Source organism: Talpa europaea (assembly GCF_964194135.1).
Source record: "Talpa europaea genome assembly, chromosome: 14".
NCBI lineage: Eukaryota > Metazoa > Chordata > Mammalia > Eulipotyphla > Talpidae > Talpa > Talpa europaea.
In genome coordinates, this window is record NC_140082.1 from 29,058,259 (window position 1) to 29,080,424 (window position 22,166).

General features: G+C 47.9%; 1 protein-coding gene across 6 annotated transcripts in view; it reads left to right on the plus strand.

Moving 5' to 3' along the window:
• The window catches only part of FRMD4A (FERM domain containing 4A), a gene marked incomplete at both ends in the record, with an annotated part of 535,058 nt that overhangs the window by 467,206 nt on the left and 45,686 nt on the right, over positions 1 to 22,166 (plus strand). For all 6 annotated transcript variants that reach the window (XM_084253889.1, XM_084253888.1, XM_084253890.1 and 3 more), the window contains 2 exons: positions 12,985 to 13,061; positions 18,994 to 19,132. In XM_084253889.1, the coding sequence (XP_084110015.1) occupies positions 12,985 to 13,061; positions 18,994 to 19,132 (216 nt within the window). The remainder of the gene's footprint in view (positions 1 to 12,984; positions 13,062 to 18,993; positions 19,133 to 22,166) is intronic.

Sequence of the window (22,166 nt, forward strand, 5' to 3'; positions counted from 1 at the left end):
GTGTGGCTAGCTGGGGTCACGTACAAGCCTATTTATAACAAGCAAATAAACCCCCACCTGACAGGTCAGCAGCCCCCTTGAGGCTGACGAGCTTCTAAATAATTCTCAGAAGGAGATTCTCACTACTCTGAGGGCCTCCTTGACCTTGGATGCAATTTAAAGCAGCACATCAAAACCAAATGCTATCGTTGGATCCCAGATCTCTGCAGAAAAGATTCCAATAGCCCCACCTACTCCCTCACAAAATCAGGGACCAGGAGTAACTTATGAACAGATTGGGGTTTTCTGGCTTAAAACCCAAGATTTTGTTCTCCCAACAAGGACACTGACCACCTGGGACTCACTCAAAGAGCAAGTGGCTTGTATCTCACTAGGTCCTTTAAAATGTGTCCTTCCCTAGATACAATCTGTGAGTTTTTTGAACACCCCTAGGCAGTCATACACTTTAAGTAGCAAAATAAATATGATGAAGGAAAGAGAGGGCCCAGTCCTTTGTAACAACCAAAGCTCCAAACTTGATTTAAAGTTGTATCTTCTCCCCATCTCCTTCCGCTCATTTGACAGGAGCTTAATTACCTCCCTTCTTATCGTGCAGCCAGGCCCTAACTCCAGGAGATACCTCTCCAGCCCTCCAGGTGCTCCTGTGAACCCTCTTTTTCTGGGTCTGCAGAAGGCATGCTCCTCCTCCCCTTGGGAGAGTAACTCGCAGCAATCTCCCTCTCTCTAGAACTTTTCCCTCACTTTGCACCTTCCTAAACATCTTACAGCCCAATTGAGGGGGAAGTATTTTAGAGTCATCTAAACAGACACCCAGTAAATAGCTGCTACAAGATAATAGTAAATTTTAAAAATATTTTTAATTATATCATCACTTTAAATGGATAAAATAGCCATGAATTTTGTCACCAGAACCATATTTAAGTGTCCAGTTCAGCTGTATTACGATATCCACTTTGTTGTGGATATACTCCATAATACCTGGAACTTTTTCATCCTGCAGAACTGAAACTCTGTCCTCATTAAACAACCCTGGCTCCCTACCCCCAGCCTCTGGCACTCAACGTTCTGCTTTGTTGCTACGAATTTGACAACTCCAGAAGCTTTAAGAGGAGAGTCACCCAGTATTTCTTTCTCTGCCCATAGGATGCTCATACTCAAACCAGGAGAATTTGGAGAATGAAAAAAGGGCTGTAGTTAATAATTATTCCATGACCTCAGACAAACTCGGGTGTGACAGGCAAACCAAGGCATGCGGACAGCTCTTGGCCTTATTTATTTATTGCCTCTCCTACTCTCCTCACTGCTCGCTTTAGCGAGTTGATCATCCTGAACTCTTAGTGCTCCCACTTTCATATGCTGGGCTCTGAGTATACAGTTGGTGGTGTTACCCACATCCAGCACAACTCAGAACAAACCCGAACTGACAAGTGGGGAGAGTCCAGAAATCCCCAATCAGTGAAATCACAGACTCCCACCCCTGCAACCAAAATTCACTTCAGCGCAGCATCTTCAGCAGGTGTTTCTGGTGATTAAATGGGGTTTTGCAATCCTTGTAATCATTGTAGAATCCCTGATCCTTATAATTCTAGAAAATCTATCCTGGCATTGAATAAATGTGATCAGGGCTTCCCTCATGGTGCACCCCCAGCCCTGGGGACTTGGCCTCATCATGATGAGTGTTCACGTTCCAGCCTTTTACCTAGAGGGCAGAAGGTAAAGGGGCTCTTGACGACAGCCTCTCTAGGCCCTGCATTTGCCTGGAAACCAGCCCCAGTCCTCGTTGTAATAAGCATAAGGAGTCACAGCTGAGTGGGTCTGCACTGCGTCTGCGCACACGTGTGTCTCCTTAAACGCAGCATTGAATCGTTGCTGGTAGCTGTGGGGTTTAAAAAACCACACGAAACTGGGCACCAGCCAGATTTCTCACATTCTCCTCTTCGAAATACTGTAAGGTTATGCAACACACCTTCCCGAGGTGCCTTGGCCATGATGGGCTGAGCTGTCTGGCTGGGATGTCAGTTGTCACCTGCAGGACCAACAGGAGACCCTGGTAGGAGAACCAAACTGGATGCAGGGGTTTGGAAGGGGCTTCTTATGGAGATGGGACCTCACTAGAGGCTTGGGGGGTTTTATCTTGGACTTTTAAGTAATTCTGTTAAGTTTTGACCATCTGTGACACAGATTAATCCAAACTAGAATTTAGCCGTCCAAACAATGGCAAGTCCTCAAGGGATTTCCTGCTTGCTTCCTGCGTCACCCAACCACCAAAGCCTCCAGCACCCCAGTATCTACTTTTTTGTCTCTGGGGACTTGCCTATTCTAGACATCATGTAATATCTAGATGTCATATAATCTGTGGCCTCTTGTGTCTGGCTTCTTTCAGTTATGTTTTTTAAGGTTTATCCTTGTTGCAACATGAATCAGAACTTCATGCCTTCTTATGACAGAATAATATTCCGTTGTCTTTTGACATTGACTTCATTTTTGCATTCATGTAGCATGTGTGCATGTCCGCATGTGTACACATGTGGTGCCTTGGGTCCTTGTATTGGCTGTGTTCCTTCATGTCACCGAGAGACTTTGCCCCAGCTTCCTTTGGGTATCCACTCAGACGTCAGTTCAGCGAAGCCTCCCTGGCCTGCCTTAATAACAGTGACAGTCCTGTCCTACCCTGCCATATGGTTGTCCTTGGAACCTGCCATCCTGACTTCCTTACTGTGCAGTTTTATTATTTGCCTTCCTCTCTGCTCATACACATGGGCACAACTGTTGCCTTTTTTCTTTTCCCCCCACTGATCCGCCTGCTGTCTGGCACCGTGTGTGCCTGACACATGGTAGATGCTCAAATAGTTGCTACCGGAGTAAAAGCACTCAGGGCAGAATGGCTAATAGCTTGTGGTGACCCGCCACCAGCTTCAAGGACGTGTCCAGGTGTGTGTGCAGGGCCTCACAGACGTGACGACGGACAGTGTAACTCCTGTGGGAAAAGGCTCGGGAGGGCTGCGTGCGTGAGACGTTCATAAAGGGGAGAAAGCAAAAGGGGACACCAGAGCTTTGTACATCTTTGGGTTTTGGTGGAAAAAATGAAAAGCGTAAAAGGTTCCTTATCAGTCTATCTGCGCTTTTCCTCAATTTTATTCTTGTGTCTTGGGCCACGGGGACCCAAAGAACTAAGAGTAGTCAGACATCAAGAGCGAGTTGCTGGGGCTTTACAGACCTTTGAACAGTTGCATTAATCCACACGCCTTTTCTTTCTGAAAAGCAGGAAATGTTACACTGGAGAACTCTCTTGTTGAATCCCCTAAACCTTTGCTTTGTCTTAAGAGTCCTCAGCTTGGTTCTGCTGAGCCACGCCATATTGGGGAGGCTCTGAGATGTTTCATTTTTAATGCACGTGATTTAAAACGGAAACCCAGGCTGAATTGACCTTCCAGAAACTGTGATCCTGTTTACTGCTAAACCCAGTGCAGCCAGAAAGGTGTCCTACCAGTTCTGTTCCCTCTGCCTGGAGTTCAGAATCAGCCCGCAGGTGGAGCTGGAGGCTCCTACAAGGAGGGTCCAACCTGCCCCAAGTCACACCTAACAGTGAGCCTCGATTTGACTAAAGCAGTTTCTAGTAGAATGAGTTGTGCAGGTTCCCAGTTCACTTTGGCTCCGAGTTTAGCTCAGAAAGAGCCACATGAGGAGGAAGGGCCCTGGCTCCAGGGTGGTGGCTCTTGGGCTGACCCTGGCTGACACTTCCCTGTTGTCATATTCCTTGCAGTTTAGAAATGTATTTTTAACAAACTGTCTAAGTTCAGTCTCTGGGAGTTCCTCATGGAAGTAGCCTGAATGTGGAGTAGACAATCAGGTTCAAACACCAGCTGCTGCTACCACTTATCTGCGTGACCTTGAGAAAGTGACTTAACCTCTCAGAACTTTGGTTGCCATGATATCTCAAACAGTTCTTCATTGACTCATCCAAGAAAAAATTATTGAGTATCTGATATGCCCCAGGCATCGTGCTAGGTACCAGGAAGACACCTTCAAAGAGTTTACAGTTAGGTGGGGAAAATGTGGTGAGAAAAACAATGACAACACAAAAAATTGCTTTGGCAGAGGCACATATATGAGTATCTGGGAGAACAGCCCAGATGGAACCGAGAAGTGGAGTTGGGAGATCCGGGTAGGGACAGCCGTGGTGAGAGTGGTTTCCAGCAGGCTGTGGAGTAAAAGTGTCCATTTCCTCCTCTGCTCTCAGCTCTCCTCCCCCAAATTCACAGTTCCCCAAATTGACCTGCCCACTTGCAAAAGCTTTTAGGGGAAAAGGAAAGAAAGCAGAGCTGTAAGTAGGACCAGAGCCCCTGGAAAGACAGAGATTCTAGAGCCGAAACCCTCACCTCTCAAAGACTTTTTTCCTTGGGAAGACAAAGCCGTGGAGCAGGTACAAAATTGCTCCAGGGAGAGGATCCGCGGAGTAAAATCACCAAAGTCAATCTAGGGACCCCCACCCCACCCCCCACTCAGCCTCCCCCAGCCTAGCTAATCACAAAGTCCAGGCTCGATTGGGGCAAGCCCCCCGGCCTCACCACCTTTGCTGGCTGCTGCTACCACTGCAGAACAGCCACAAGATCCCAAGTGTTCTCAGCAGCAGCTTGAGTTTGAAAAGCAAGCCACAGAGCCCTGGCTGGGTGCCTGTCCTGCCACCACTGCCTGAGCTGCTTCCAAGCGTCAGAGCCTGGAGCTCACACCTGAAGCCTCAGCAGCAGGCAGTCTGCCTCCTGGCACAGAAACCAGAGTCAGCAAACCCCTCATTCTCCACAGCAGGATGGGCAAACTCTTGAAGTGCTTGGTGTTTCAACGTGCACACAGACCTCTGTTAGTCATTCCCAGAGAGGCCTTGCTGGCTCGCTAATCTTTGGCTTTGCTTTCACAGGATAACTCTTGGGCAGGATATTGTCGTTTCACATTTTGTGTTAGCTTGATTAAGGTAGAGTTTGAGTTATGTGCATGTGCTGTTATTTCTGTGTAGAGAAGATTCTCCATCCTCTCCCCATCATTTTTCTCCACAAGGGAAATCAGTTGTACTATGATGCTACACCTCTTGTGCAGAGCTACTAGGCCTAAGTGGACTGAGACCTGCCCCCCAAAAGAGAACATACAGGTTTCCCAATTCTGTCCTCCAAAGTAGTCAAAGCAAAAAAAAAAAAAAAAAAACCTTGAAGTCAATCCAAAAAGAGAGAAGTCTTTGTCTTTCCAGGTTTAATGGCCCATCATAATTTTTCCCCCAGATGAGCCAAATTCTTCTCAGACTGCCTCCTTCTGGAAGCAGCATATTGACATAAGTCAGAACAGGTGTAATTAACCGTGACATTTTCTTAAGGAAAGCCTGGAGCAAGGAGAGGTTAAGCCACACAAAACTGGGCCACAGCCTTGCTAGCAAAACCAAAGCTAGACCCAGATACTAGCCAGCTTCGCCATTCAAATGCTAGCCCCCTCCCCCACAGAGGCACCCTCTGAGGGAGGAAGAAATTACATCAGGAGGCTGAGGCTAAGAGAGGAAAACCACTTTGAACTTCTCTTTTAACTTTTTATTTTTGCCAAAGCTTTAGGGCGCAGTCTTCCTGCAAGAAAAGCCCAAGTATGCAGAAGAAAGTCATACAGAGGGATGTCCTCTAGGGCGAAAAATGAAAGGAAATGGAGCACAGTGGAAAGAATAGAAGGGCCTGTTTCTCTATAGGCCTGTTAAGTACTTGTTGCCCCTCTTTCTGTGTTTCCTCCTAGTATTGGCTTGTAAGGCAAAGGAAGCTAAATGGTTCTCGAGGGGTTAAAAGGGGCCATCCATGAAAGGGTCAAGGCCGGGTGCTCTGGGCATCTGTCACTGAATTAGCCAAATCAATTTAGAGCCCATGCTGACAGGGAAGAGTATGCAGACCGGAGGAACATCTTGATTCCATTAGGGTCCGAATTAGCTATTGTTTTCTTTGCTGGGTATGTGACCCCTTCCAAAGAAAAGAAATGCCAGGGAACCCTCTTTCCGGGCAGGTACTGACGGGCACACTTAGACTCAACTCTGTCAGCTAATTTTGTGTGACCTGGTCCGCCTCACTTGGCTCCCAGTACAGCCCATTGCGCACAACACCCAGCCACATTACAATGGGGTGCTTTCTTCTCTGGGTGTATGTTCACGATGGCAAGGCATAGCAGAAAAATGGTTAAAAATGACTGGTCTGAACTGCTGTGAACCAGGAATTGGCTGGGTAGGAATTGGAAGCAATGAGCCCAGAGGGAACCAGCAAATGCCCCGTCACGTGCAAGGAATGAGAACCGGGTCAGGCTTGTGCTTGCATCACACAAAATCAAATTAAAACATTTTCCAAAGTGTCCTTGGTGACATATTAACCGTCTTTTAAAGAAATTTAACCAAACCTGTATCTTGGGTTGATAATGTGTTCAAAGTAGTCACAGGTCTTTCTGCTTACATGCCAGACAATGATGTTTGTAAACTGATGTAGGAGAAGAACTTAACAATGGCTAGTAATTGAGTAACTTAAGATCCTGGATGGGAGCGCTGGTTACATATTAGAATCACCTGGGAAGCTTTGCAAACTGTGCCCCTGAGCCTACCTCCCCTGAGGTTCTGATCCAGTTGGTCTGGGATTGGGGACCAGGCTAGTTCATAGTCTAAAAGCACCTCAGATGATTCTAATTGCAACCAACATGAGACTAGATGAAAGAAGAAAGTAGGTAAATGATGCTATTACCAAATCATTCACTTTACCTTAAAGTCCAAAGCGTTCTTTCCCCACATCTTGCTGCTTGGTACTAAGGAACAAACTGCCAGAAGGAGTTCTGGACTTTCCAGGGAAAAAAATAAAATAAAATAAAATTACTTACTGAGTACCATTTTAAGCATTTTATATGTATAAATTCATTAAGACAGCAGCCCCCATGAAAAAAAACTATTGTTATTAGTAGTAGTATTTCAAAGATAAGAAAACTTAAACACTGAGAAACTGAATTGTCAAAGATACACAGCCAGATGAGTCCATGCTTTCAATCAGGCCTAATCTGTATTGTCTCTCCTAGGTAGGAAAAGTCCAAAGGCTAGCAGTGTGGTGTTCGCAGGACGCACAATGTTGATCTTCATCCGAGGCATGCAATGCAGGAATGATCTCACACACACACAAACACACACACACACATACACACACACACCCCCATACCTTTTACAGAAAAGAAAGCTAAGATTAGAGATTTATGAAGTCAGGAGACTATAACTGAGGCCTCTATACTTCCAAGAGGAGTTCATTAAAAATAATGAACCAAAATGATGAAGAATAAATGATGGTCATGAATATTGATTATCTGAGACAAATACAAGACGTATCTTAATAGAAATTTAAAAGCCCAATACAAACTACAGATGATTCTAAATTCATCATAAAGTTAATTACTATGGCATATGTGCAGTCTATGTTGTGTATGTCTCATCTTCCCAAATAGATCATAAGCTCTTTGCAAATATAAACAAGCACTAGACGTCTTGTCCTCCCTTGTTCCTATTAGCCCAGGTTGGCCAGGGGTAGACAACACTACTTGAATGGTTAGAAAGGAAACGGGGATTAGATGTTGCCCCAAACCCCCAGGTCTGGCTTCTCTGTTCAAGTATAAAGTAAAATATAGTGTTTATGCAACTGATAATTTAAAAACCCTCTGCCAAAGAGTCAACTCATCTCACAACATACACTTGCTTCTGTTGTTCCTGGGATGGTTCCTCCAGGAGAACAGTCCTTATCTGGGCTCATCTGATCAAACTTGGAGCTCATAGGTTTGGGTTTTCTCTGGTGAGCTCCCATTTTAATTAAACTCCATCCAGTTGGGGTTCAGCATCTCCTTCTGCAGTCCTAAAGAGGCATAGCAGCTCGTTTTTGTTTCTTGGGCGAATCAATGCACTTAGAGATTAGGTGAATGACAGTCCTTCTAAGAAAGTGAACAGAACAGCAATAAACTAAGGAAATATTTTAGTTTGTGTGTTGTATTCTGAGCTTGTAGACCATTCCTGGTTATGAGTCTAATTCTTCTGAAAAGAGCACTCCCTGTTGAAGTTTGGATGGCATGTGGCATCATTTAACTGCCAGGAGCTTTGAAGAAATGATCACTTGCTTTGCTCTGGCTCATCCTGGGAGATTGCTGGTGTAGTAGAGCTCAGGACAGAGGTCACAGAGTGGGTCCCGACATCCATTACTTATTTAACCTCTGCCAATCTCTAAACCTCTCTCCACGGGCTTGCTTTATCTGTGGGTGGGGGAGGCCAGGCCAGACGGCTGCTGGAATTCTGTATAATGGCCCCTCTAGGAGAAGCAGGAAGTTACTCAAAGGAGGTCATTAAGAGGTTGGTGACTCAGCCTCAGGGACCAGAGGAAGACAAGGCTCCCTGAAGTCCTGGTCAAGAATCTGAGCCACTAGAACAAGCTTCCTCTCAAGCCTTTATTTCCGCATCATTCCAAGAGCTCACCCACCACCCACATGTTGTACCAGCTCTCAGTAAACACTAGCTCTGGAGGAAGTGCCATGGGTCAAGGCCCCTTCGTCCAGCCCTGCAGGGTGGGATGAGGGGACATAAGTCCTTTTCTGCCCTGCCAGTCAGCTGTACTCAGGATGCGGGGATCCAGCAGACCAGCTAATAGATCCAGTAAGCAGCCCGTTCCCTTAATTACTAATGCACCCGCTTGCACTCAGGGCTCAAAGGCAGGATTTATTAGCCACTCGGCTTTACTCTCTTTGGATAAACATTTGCCATCTTCTGTTTTATACATTAGGACACTGAGGCCCAGCAAGGGGAGAGGGAGAACCTGTGATTATTTAGTATCTGCAGGCTGGGCTAGGTGAGAAGCTAAGGTCCATCTCTAGTGCCAGACATGGTGCCCACATGGTGAGACCATGTCTCTGTTTTGGGCAAGCCCAGATGATTAAGACTTTCTCTTAATTGTGATTATTGTGGCTTGTTCTTGATGGACAACTCTGGAATACTGAGGAATCCCTATGCAGAAAACCAGAGGAACCCAGGTTTCTAAGAGGAAGAAGTGATACTTGTTCTCATTTACTTCATGACAGGGAAGAAAAGCCATTGTATAGGACTGAACAGATTTGGTTTTATATTTCTACTTGCAGTCACATAGCTGCTTATTTATAAAAATCATTCCACTCATAAAGTTAACCACCCATTGGTGAGTAAGAACTGTTCCCACTAATTGGTGGACCCATGTGGAAGGGAACATAGTTAGAGGCTAGAGTAATGGGCCAGGTGCCCATTACTTGATTTCTATTTCTGGTGCCTTCTCTGGCTTGTGTGGCCTTTGGCAATTTCCCCAAAAGGAAAATCCCCCACTCACTCTTGTTGGGGGATGCTAAAAGATCAAAGAAGAGAGGTTTGCAGAGCCTTTTAAAGATGCACAGATGAAGTACATTAGAAAGGCCTTATTAATAGATGTTAATTAATATAGCCTTTGATTATTGATAGGCCCATATATTTTAGTTTTTAATTAGCTACTTGGGCATAATTGGCCATAGAGTTACACAGAATCCAAAGGGAGCTCGCTCAGTCCTTTCTCATTGTCTAATGAGTCTTTGTATGGAGTGGCACACACCTTGATACCTGTTCCTGCTGTTGGGCCTGTGATAACTGCACTAAGAGTCGGGGAGGCAGAGGCACAGATCACCAGGGGCTGCCCCCAAACCATGTACCCTGTCCTGAAGCACACTCCCCCCAACCCCCCCAACTGCCCCCCGCAGTGTGCCCTGTTTGGCAAGGTCAAGTGTCTTGTTTATTTGCTGGTTTTCACTCTAACAGCCTCAGACTGCAGGGTGTAGCCTGTTGGGCCTCTAAGTTGTAGGGCCCAGGATTCCAAGGCAGAAACACCCAGCCTCCCATGGAGAGGTGAAGTATTTGTCTCCATCTCATGGGAGCATCTGACTGCCTGACTACCCCTGTTGCCCCCCTAAGTGAAAAGGACCAGGTCACTGTTCCCACATGAACGCCTCCTTTTTAGTTCCTGGGACCCTGCTAAAATCCCACATGAACAACCCTGTCCTGAAAAGCCATCCATCCATCTACCTCACTGCACCCTCCCTTCCCAGTACTTCATTTGCCAAAAAAGAATAAGAAAAGAGCATCTATGGAGGAGCAGACATCAGGGAAAGCCAGTACTCTGCACCCTGTTAGGAAACGTCTACAGACAGTACATCATCCCAGGGAGATGCCCGGGAGCGGGGCCGCCAGGGTTCACAGGACGAAGGCTGCAGCGGAGCCAGATGGCTTTGTTTGGGCTGGTTGGCAGCTGCAAAGCTCTCCACACCAAACAGCATCCGGGAGCACTTACAGGGAAGTCTCAGTTTGTGTTGTGTTTTGCAAGGAGGGAGGAGTTGCCAGGGAAGTAACCCCTCAGAGCATTTGCTCCGAGGTTCCTCACCAGCGCGAGGGGCTTCACACAGAGGGCCAAGCCTCCCACACCAGGTTGGGCCTCTTTTCCTCTTTGCTCCTTGGGAGTCTTAGCCCAAGTGTTTCCCAGCCCAGGAGCATAAACAGGGGCCAGAGACCTGGCCTGGCCAAGCAACAGTTTTGGGGCCCTTTGATCAAGACCTACTCAGAATTTCAAGGTGGAGACCACAGAGCATTAAACCAAGCCCAGAGCCCTTCCAGCTCAGCTCACGCTCCACACCTGAGGGTAGCCAAGGGGGCTGCAGTGCGGGCCTGGGGCTCAGGGCGGGCCTCAGAGCAGATGTCTACCGCTGTCTCCTGCAGAGGAAAGGGAAAAGAGAGAAGGACCAGGGAATAATTGCACTTCCTGAAGGATTTCCAACCCCACTATCAGGACTTGAGTTAGGAAATGTAAGGAAAGACTGATTTTGGTTGTTCTGGAGTTAATCTCTTTGGTTTGTCAGGCTTTGGGAGAAGTAAGAAAAATCGGGAATCATAGTAAGACCTAGGTTCAAAGTGAGTGCTTTTGTCCATGCCTCGTGGAGGATCTGTTGCATCTAAGATCTGCCTGGGAGAGGGAAGCACTGTTGCCATTTTACAGGTGGGAAAATTGAGGCTGAAGAAAACGCTATCCACTGCCCATTGTCAAACAGATCGGAAGCAGGGGAGCCTAGATTCGGACGTTGTGTGCTTGGCCACTCTGTTCTGTGTGTTACTTGCAGATAGGACATCTGTGTCTGGGAATCTGTTAGTTACGGTGCTTTTCTGGTTGTGGCTGAGTTCAGGTTGAAGGTCTATAAATATATAACAATGAGGGTTGGAGAGAAGCTGGGGGGTGTTTTGTCGAGGGATTTAGCTTTGCAGAGCTTGAATAGAAATGGGAAACTCAGACCTGTGGCTTGGGTAATGAAGGGTGGCATTTTATCTGTGACCCAATCCTAGACTGAATTGAGCCAGTAGAGGGCTTTGGACCACTTGTTTCCTTGAAATGTCTCTGCACTCTCTTGGAATAGAACCTACAGAAGAAAGAAAAGTATAACCTTCTTGAGCTGCAGAGAGAAGTGTGCTTTGAGCTGTGGATAATAGGGGGCTCTTTGGTAAGAGCTAGTCCTCCTCCCTGTTACTTATACACAGACAAAAAAAAAAAAAATAACCCATAAAATTCTGCCAAGCAGGTTGTGAGAATAAAAGAATGCAGCCAGCTGTTCTAGCCCTCTTTGACAAGGGGGTGACATCTTTTAGCCAGACCCTGCCTAGCAGTGCCCTGGGAAGGGAGGGGTAGCACCTCCCTGAATAGCACCCAGGAAAATTGCCATCACACCTTTAAAGAGGCAAATACCAAGAGGGCAGTTAGTGGGGTGAGATGACTCTGCTTCAGTGCAGTGGGCAAAGAAAGGGAAGACCCTAGGGAGGAACCAGCTACTCCCCAGGCCGAGGGACAACTGGATTCCTGCTTTATCCTCAGGCAAAATAAACTCAAAACTTCAGTGTATAGAGGGGATGCAGTTTGCAAATAGATAAATAAAAAAATAAATATAATGCATATGCATGCATAACTAACCTCTGACATTTTCCAGAAGATGAAATAACTTTCTTTTTCATCTAAGAGGAACTCCCCCTTCCCAGAGCAATGCTGGAGCCCCAATTACTCCCAAATGCTGTGGTCAGCCTCTAAGTGAACAGGGTTGCCCCACTGGCAGTAGTAGGAGCCTTCTCACCCCCCCCCCTTTTCAGAATGCCTTAACTTAGCCCGCCTCTGCCCTCCCTGCACGTCCCTGGTAGCCAGCCTCTGGCTGCCGAGTCCCGCGGGCAGCCTGGCTCTGGATATTCTTTGAGCTGCAGAAAGTAGCACAGCTCAGGACAGGCTCATATTGTTATCTGGAGTTGCCGGCCCCGAAATAAGGTCAGCAACCCCCGCCCTCCACAAGGAAGCCTCCCAAGCCTTCCCGAAGCAGCCTGGCGAGTCAGAGCTCTCACACATTAGTGGGCAGGAAGTGGAGTCCCAACGGGAGGCTGGGAATTTGACCGCCTTCCCATTTCAGCACTGGAGGGAGGAAGCTGGTTCAGCGCCGCAGCAGCAGGCGACCGACCGCTGCCTCCAGAGCACCCGCTCCCTCTCCCACCCGCCGGCCGCCTCTGCGACTGGGTCTCCCCCCCCACTCCCTTCCTTGGAGGGAAAAGTCTGCCGAGCTGGGAACTGTCTTCGAGAATTCAACAAAGGCCGGCCAAAGGGGAACAACTTGAAAAGAACTTGTTTTGTTCCCGATAAGAAACCTGCAGGAAAATCCACACCCACATTGCCTGATTTTGAACTGGAGAGCTGTGTGTGTGCGTGTGTGTGCGCGTGTGTGCGTGTGTGCGTGTGTGTGTGTGTGTGTGCAGTAAGGGGCAGAGAAGAAGGCACGAACAACTCTCTATGCTTTGATAAGGAAACTAACTGCCAGCTGCACAAGTTCAGCCACGGAGCGAGGACTGCAGCTGGAACCAGACTCCCCTGAATTTAAACCGCATTGTTTTCTGTCCAGATATTCCAATGGAGACAGTTGGAAAACCTGTATTTCAGAGAAAAGAAGTTTTCTGTGGAAGTGCATGACCCGCGCAGGTAAGCCCAAAAGTCCTTTCCTTCTGGGGGTGCCTTGCTTGCGGGGGCATGTTACTTATTTCACAGTTTTTGTGCTGTCATTGTTCCTTTTGGTTTTGGCGGGGAGAGGAGACGGATCTAGAGAACAAGAGTTCAAGCATTGTTTCATGCCGTGCCGTGCATGTTACAAAAACACTCATGCGCGTGCGTGCGTGTGTGTGTGTGTGTGTGTGTGTGTATAACAATTTCATGCTCATCGCTTCTGCTACATGCGTTACTTGCTCATATGCGTACAGTTGTCTTTCACGTGCTGGGTGTTTTAGGGAAGATTTGTAGCACTTTGTAAGAGACACCAAATTAAACAAGGCCAGTAGACTGTGTTGCAGTAGGAAGTTCTGCTGAGAGGAGAGTCTGAAGGATGGCTTGTCAGAGCCAGAACCGCTGAGGCTTTCACATCAGGTCAGATGGTCCAAACCAGGAGGAATGGATCCCTGCAGCAGTTGTGCTAAATCTGTTCCCTTCATGAACTGGGATTTGAAAGTGTCAGTGATGTGAGAACTACAGTTCTTTTTCTTTCCACTTCACTTTATCCCAGAGAGCAGGAGTGTAAAAATCAATGCTCTCTCAGTCAGATGCCAAACAATAGGGTCCTGACTTGGAATGCAGCGAGCCCTTTGTGGAAGGTTCTGGAGACTGTGTGTACCCACTGCTTTTCCTCTCTTTGTCTGCTAGAGTTGTAGGCAGCCCAGAAGAGGCAGCAAAATCTGCTAAAAACAGGTATGACACCTAAGAATATATTGCCTTTGGTAATAGGGGGGGAAAAAGTGGTTTACAACAAAAAGGTAGTCTTGGGAAGACAGTGAAAGGATCAGACGCTACCCAGGAGCCAGTGTGTTTTGGGTGCCCTGGATACCCTGGCCTGGCATGGCCCTGAGCCCTCCAAACAAGCTGCCCTGCCTTCCGGGGTGCTCTGAGCAAGAGCAGGGCTTCCACCCACTCTGGGAGGCTGTGGCTTGTGCAGTAGGCTCCGTCCTGCAGCTGGTGATAACCCAGATGTGCTGCTCGGCCCACATGTAATCTGTGTGAAACAGCCATTCCGCAGGGGAAGGGCTTGCCCACGCCCACAGCTACTCCACCAGATGAAGTGGAGAGCGTTTGAGGGGTTCTGTGTCTCTGCAGTGGGTGGAGTTGGTAGCGTTAAGCAGAACACTTGTCTAGCATTTCTCAGGGTCTGGCAAAGCATCTTGCAGCCTGGAGTCCCTGCCTCAGAGGAGCAGTCAGTCATTCCTGCAAGCCAGGTGGGGGAGAGAGGGGTGCTGAAATGGTGTTCCAGCCCAGAAGGAACACGCTGTTCTTTTTCCAGGTGAACCCTGTTGTCTCAGCAGATTTTTAGGCTGTGAGGGGAGGGGAAATTTACATGTAAAAAGAAGGCAATGAACGTGTCACCATGGGTCAGACACAGAAAGGGGATACTTGACAGGGTAAAAGCTAGAGGCTAATCATCTCAGAGGCTGAGCATAAGGGACAGACAGACTCTGCCTGGTCCACGCTCTGTGGGGAGTTCTTGGAACTTAGAGTGACACCTTGGACAAATCCTGCATGTACGTGTATGGATTTGTGAGTGAGAGAGAGAGAGAGAGAGAGAGAGAGGGAGTGTGTGTGTGTGTGTGTGTGTGTGTTTTCCTGGGCCTTGTGACTCTATCTATGATGAAGCCCTGAATTCCCTTCCCTTCCCCAAGGCCCATGGATATAAGAAAGGGCCCCAACCTCACAGGATACAGTAGCACGGTTCTGACCTATCACAGGGAACGGGACTGTCTCACATGTGTGGAGTAGCTCTGTGTCCAGGCACTGTTGGGTGAGTGGGAATATCGAGGGAAGTCCGAGACAGGTCTTCTGTCCTTAAAGAGCATCTCACTCCATTGGGGTGACAGGCAGAGAGGGAGCTTACTGTCTGTTGAGTGCTTGCCACATGCAGACTCCCTTCTAAACGCTGGGACGCACTGTTTCCTGGGGGTCTCAGTAAGCCTGAGAAATGGGTCCTACTCCTGTTCTGCATGAGGGAAACCTGCTCAAACTTACAACTGGCAGGTGGTAGAGGCAGAATGGGAACCCTGGAGTCCCATGCTTATGTACCACACCTGTGCACTATACCCAAGGCAGCCAGCAATGCCCGGGGGTCCCAAGTGCTCACAGGTGCAGGTCGTCAGAAGCCAGGCTGGTGAGGAGAGCTGAACCTCAAAGGATCATGAAGTGGCCCCTCAGTGGGATGAAGATGTGGGTCAGGTGGGGTGAAAGAGGGCAGTGGAGGCAGTCCAGTGTGATCATGTCCCCTCCAGGACAGTAGCCTTCTGTTAGCCTGCAGGTGCGCAGGGCGGGGAGAGGGGAGGCAAAGAGAGGCCAGGGTGGAGGAGACCTAGTCCACATCAGTTTTATTTTTTAATTTTTTTTAAAGATTTATTTATTTATACAAGCACTGGGTACAGTCAGAAGCACAGGAGGCTGAGAGAATTCACCAGAGCCAGAGCGGGGAGCAGAACAGGCAGACTGACGAAATAAACTTCTGAGGGGAGCAGTGGGCACAGCAGGAGAGGTCTGCGCACCGTATGGGACCCTCGCCGGCCGCCCGGGATGGAACCGGCGCTGCAGAGGCTGTGGGCAGCTTCGCAGCCCAGCGCTCAACCGCTGCACCATTGGGGAGGCCCTATTTTATTTTTTAAATTTTAAAGGTTTATTTATTCATACAAGAACTGGGTACAGGCCAGAGGTGTGGGGGCTGAGAGGATTCACCAGAGACAGAGTGGGGGAGCAGAAGAGGAAGACTGACTGAAATACACTGCTGAGGGGAGCAGCGGGGGAGATAGGAGAGGTCTGCTGGGCCATGTGGGTTACCTCCCTGACCGGGGATCGAACTCATGCTGCAGAGGCTGCGGCTAGCTTCATAGTGCTGTGCTTAACCCCTTGCGCCAGTTTTAAAGACACTTTTTGCAAATGCACCAAGCAAGCCTGAGGAATTGCTTTGGGTCAGCTGCTTACACCAGTGGCTGAGCCAAAGCCTGACCTTGCCTCACGCATGGCAGGAAGTACACTTTTCACAGCCTGGTGGTGCTCCTTAAATATGGCATCCTATTGCTGTTGCCTTAGTTGGTGCAGGGAAGAGTCACCTAATTAACAAACCTGAGGGCCCAGGGATCAGCCCTGCCCCAGCCCTGGAAGGGAGTCTGAACCAAGGTAACAAGATGGCAGGGGCTTGAGAGAACCCTGCCATGAAGACCCGTTCAAAGGGCCTGGCACGGAAGAGGTGCCTGTCAGGACAGAGGGCATGGCCTGCATCCTGGGGTGCAGGGCTGCAGCCTGCTCTGTGGGGGCTTTCCCTAGGGATCCCTGATGCTGTGGCACTTGCTCTCCTGCCTGTGCCTCCTAACTCTGAGCCTGTGCTTCTCTGCACCTGGCAAATGTCCCATTTCTAAGGTTTAAGCAGAATAGAAAAATGAGGGGGCTGGGAAGAGCCTGAAGGGAAGATGCAGAGAAGAGATAAAGTAATAATGGAGCAGGAGAGGCTCCCCAGCATCTGATTGAGATGCTGCCCCAGAACTGCCCAGACCTGGTAGACTGTGTGCCTCCCCACCCCCGGCCCCTGCCCTGCGCCCTACCTGGAAAATCTAAGTGCCCGGCCTGGTGCAACGCTCACTACTTGCACTCAGATGCATTCCAGCTTACTTTTCTTTTCCAATTCAGCTTTTTTTGGGGGGAAATGAATTTTCTCCCAGGAGCTGCCATGGCTATGAGAGTCAAAGTGTGGATTCAAGTAGCAATTTCTTTTTAAACCTACAGAGCGTGCGGGGCTTTCCTCTTCACTCATTCTCTGGCGCCTTTTCCATTCTTTCCAACTGTGTGCTCTTTCATGAACTGGCATTTTCTTTCTTAGCTGATGTTTTAACCAAAAGGAGGAAAACCCTGCCTAAAATCATTATCATTAACTAACCGCCAGATTTGAAACTCTCCTTAAAGTGGGCATGAAGAAAACCTACTGTTAAATCCTTAGCCCCCAAAGTATGTGGCTTTAAATTTTCTTCAAGGGAAAATTTGCCATGGCGAAAAAAAAAAAAAAAAAAAGCCAAATAGTGACTAGCCCAGGTTTCTTCTAAATTCCATAATCTTGAGAACACACATTTTCCTCCTGATATACTTACCATAAACCCCAAAACTCACCCCACTGTCACACCACCCAGTCCCTCTCTGTCTCTCTCTCTCTCTCTCTCTCTCTCTCTCTGTCTCTCTCTCTCTCTGCCCCTCTCTCTCTCTCTCTCTCTCTCAATCACACACACACACACACACGTGTATGCACATTCTCAGATTTCACTTGTAAAATGATTGGTCCAGCCCATAAAGTATACTTCCCTCAGAATATGAACATAGAGCTCTTCCAGCCCCAACCTTTTATTCATGTGTTGAGTTCTATTATGATCTGTGTTTCCCACTTTCATTTCTAAAGTCCACTTGCCTCTACTCAGACATGTCTGCTCCATGTCTCCTCCATAAATGTGGAGGTAGGAGGTGGGAAGGGCCTGACTGGACTCCTTTCTTCCCTCTCTTGATCCTTCACACCCTGCAGCCTCTGAAGATTCTTGAAATTGGTAACCAACTCCTTCAAGGAATATTGTAAAGGGACATAAGTCTTGATCCCCTCCGATGCCGTGACCTGTGCTAATTAGAAGAAACTGTACTCATCTTTTACCATAGGCAGAATTGCTTGGTTAGTGAAGGACCTTGTCAGAGGGTTTTTCCTGTCTCTGAAGTTTGTCTTGGCCCATTGCCAGGAGCTGAAGCTCAGAGAGGACTATTCAGTGACCTGAAATGACCCCTCTTAACCCAGACAAGGCAGTGACTTGGTCAGATTCTGAACTCAAGTCAGTGAATCAAAAGATCAGCTCTATTTACAATAGCCACGATATGAAAACAACCTAAGTGTCTGTTGACAGATGAATAAATAAATTATGGTGTATTTATACAATGGAATATTATTTAGTCTTTAAAAAGGAGATTCTGCACTTGCAGTACCACAGATGGAACTGAGGACATTACACCAAGTGAACTAGGTCAGACACAGAAAGAAAAGACTTGCATCGCCTCACTTACATGTAGGTAGACTCTAAAGTCAAATGCATAGAAGCAGAGAGTAGAACTGCTGGCAGGAACTGGGAGGTTGGGGAAATGGGAGGATGTTGGTCAGAGGGTAAAAAGCTGTAGCAGCTCTCTAGGATGAGAAAGTAGAGCAATAATGTACAGCATTAATAATACCATAGTGAATACTAGAAATGAGCTAACAGTGGATTCCAGGGACTCTTCTCACACGCACAATTATGTGAGGAATTGATATGTTAATAACTTGACTAGGGCCTCCCCTGGTGGCGCAGTGGTTGAGCACTGGGCTGCGAGGCTGCCCACAGCCTCTGCAGCGCTGGTTCGATCCCCAGCCGCCGCTGAGGGTCCCACATGGCGCACAGACCTCTCCTGCCGTGCCTGCTGCTCCCCTCAGCAGTGTATTTCATCAGTCTGCCTGTTCTGTTCCCCGCTTTGGCTCTGGTGAATTCTCTCACCCTCCCGCGCTTCTGACTATACCCAGTGCTTGTATAAATAAAAAAATAAATAATAAAAAATTGACTTGTAATCATTTCACTAAGTATATGTACATCAAATCATCACATTTCACACCTTAAATAGAGACTGTTTTTATTTCAAAAATAAAAAGGCCTATTCCAGCCAGTTCCTAAAGCAAGTGTGTGTGTCCGTGTAAGTCTGTGTATGTGCGTACGTGTATATGTGCCCTCTTATCTGTCACCTTTACACCAGGACTTCTGGCACCCAGTAGGTTCCCAGAAAAAGCCGTTGTCTGTACAGTGGTTTCCCTCATCATAAATTTGGTTTAACCTCCTGACTCTTGCTTTCCCAGGGCATCAGTGACAAGGAGGACATTTGGACACAGTGGCATAGCGGTGCATACGTGGTACGCGTGTCCAGCATTAATCAAGTCCATCTGGGCTATGGCCATCAGCCAACACCAGTTCTATCTGGACAGGAAGCAGAGTAAGGTAAGCTCCTTTCTGGGACTGAGCAGGACTGTGCCGTGATCAGACTTCTCCAAGCTGGGCGCTGGCCTACTTCGGCCAAGGGCCCTTGTCTGGATCTTGAAGTTCAGGGATTGAGAACTGGATGGTGGGAAGGCACCACACACAGGTAGGGACTTGCTTTTAGGGCTACGGAGTGGGGAATGAGATGAATTCTTCAAGAGGGCAGGCTCTATGCAACTTGGCCAAAAGCCTCCCGCTCAACCACAGTCAGAGAGCCTCTCTAGCCATTTCCTGCCGCCAGGTAGGGCCCTTTTGAGGAATTTCAACTGTGCTTTTGAACCTCAGGAAACTCCTAGGAGCAAGCAGTTAAGTGCTTTTTGGTGTTTAAACAGTAGCATATTGTTTTCTTTTTGAAAAAAAAAAAATAAGTAACCCTTTTCAACTAATAGACACCACTTAACTATTTAGAATAATTGCTGTGAAAACCCTCCAGGCATTTTCAACTGCCAGCTCCACTTTTTAAAAATGCAAAACTGGAAAGATGAAGGAAAAAAAAGCAGTAACACTTCTTCCCTAAGGTAGACTTGCAGCCTCAGGCCTTGGTAAACATTCATCCTCTGAGGAGATTGGACCCAGCCCTTGTGCAGACACCCATGTGGTGTGTGTTCTGGTGGGTGGGAGAATGACGTCTCCCTGGTTCACACAGGGCTTATATCAACACTCTGGCCCCTGTTACCCCGACTTTGTTTCCCGTCCTCCCTGTGCATCCCCCCACAGCCACTCCCTTTCATTACCCCTCAAGTGAAGAGCCATATCAAGATGGGCCCTGCACCTTTCTCAGGCTCCTACTGGCCTGGGGGTGGTGGAAGAGGGAGCTAGAGTAAGACCAGCCTGGGCCCCTGGCCCAGTAGATACCACCACACAGGGAAGGCTCTCCCCCATTGTGTGAGTTCCTGGGAGGGGAAGTGGTGGCAGGACCCTGGAATGACTGGGCCCAAGGTTGGTTTTTTGTATCAGTGCCTTATTGGATCCTTACAGCTTCCCCTTTGGAGTAGATTGCCCTTCCCCTGGCGTGGGGAGGTGAGTGGGAGAGAGAGCTGGGGTCAAGTGGGGGGCAGGTAAGTGAAAGATAGTAAGAAAAGGGGAAGGGAAGAAAGGAAACAATCCCTCAAGTTGTAATTTAGTTTAGTCAGGGCCTCTCCATGTAGCAGTCCATCCTCCTTAGTAACACATTTCCTCCTCCACTGAAAACTCTTCCTGACCCCCTTTTTGGGTCATTTTCTAGGGTGAATGGGAACAGCTTATCTTTGTTGCTAGGAATAACCAGAGTATTCCACAGCTCTTCTGGTCATGATGGGCTTCGGCACAGAACTTTGAGGTCCAATTAGGTCAAAAGAAACAGAACCAAAATGTTTTGATTCATGCTTTTGGTTGAGACCATGGGCAGGTGTCATTATGTCCTCCAGAGGGAAGAGCTGGAAGTCAAAACCTTGGGACATTTTGCCATCCTCTATTATTCAGCAATGGATGGTGAGGGATAGCGAGCCTGGCAAGCCTCCTGAACCTGCTGCCAATTCCTCCTGCAGGCAGACCCCACACGCACCAATACCACAGTTTTAAAAGGGGAAAGAAAAGGTGTACTTCACCCTAATAATAGTGCCTCGCTTGCTGTGCTTCTCCTTCCTGTGCTGGTTTTTTGCATAGAGAGACTCTTGGGTCACTTAGGAGGCCTCTTCTTTGGGATCTTCATCCCCATTTTTTTTTAAATAGTAATTTTTTTTAAGATCTATTTATTTATTTATACAAAAACCGGGGTACAGGCCAGATGCAGGAGGGTGAGAGAATTCACCAGAGACAGAGTGGGGAACAGAACAGAACAGGCCGACTGATGAAATACACTGCTGAGGGGAGCAGCGGGCGCAATAGGAGAGGTCCATGTGGGACCCTCGCTGGCCGGCCGTGATCGAACTGGCACTGCAGAGCTGGCAGACAGCTTCACAGTGCGGCCCTCAACCACCTGCGCCACCAGGGGAAGCCTTTAATCCCCATTTTTGAAAATGATGTTGCTCTACAGTGGGAGAAGCTTATTCAGCAGGCTCATAGGTGCACCTACGGATGGCAACAAGTAAACCACAAAAAATAATAAACAACAGTATCTTTGAAGAGGCCAAACCAAATACCCACAGCAATAGGGACATTTCAGCTGGACTGCTCTGTAACTGCCCCGGAGGAAGGAAGGAAATCACACACTCCCAGCAACCGAGCTTTTCCTCACATACATTGATGCTTGATGCTCACATACATTCCTGACCACTTTTCTTGCATTTCTCATAGGAACCAGTTCCCCAACCTGCAGCGACAGGAGAGGGAACAGTTTTCCAGTTCAGGAGTCTGACCTCCAGCTCTCTGATCCTGGACAACTCCTTCGTGCTCATGCCTTGCTTTCCCCAATTAGAGAGCAGCAAGGGGAATTCCTGATGACACATGTCTGTAAAATAGCTTTAGGAGATGTATGCTATCTTTTATTATTATCATTAATAATTCATCATACCGTTCGCTGGCCAATGCTTGCATAAAGCTTAAATTCTTTAAGAGTTCCTTAAATTAAATCAGACATAATAAAATCACCCTTAGGAATTACATTACACCACCTTTCCTTGTTGGAATGCCGTTCTTTAGAGAAGGGTGATGTGATCTATCTCCGGTGGGCAGGCTGGCCTCTGGGTGAGTGATGGCTGACAGGCCTGGGACGAAAAGCTTCCAGATATTTCAGAACAGCCAGTGTTGGCTGGCATACTAGCCATTGCTTCACACTACTGTATCTGGCCATGCCAGCCATTCCTTTTTCTGAAGTGCTGCAGCAAAGCCCAGGCTCCCAAGTGATGCTTATCATCCAGAAACAAGTGTGGTCTAGTGGTTTGAGTCAGCAGGGAAGGTGGGTAGCCAACAAGTCTCATGCTCTTCCCCTGGCACTTAATTTTCTTTCAGGGTCATTGTGCAAATCATTTCAGAAGGGTTTGCCAGGCGCTCGCTCTTGTGTGTGCGCTTCTCTCTC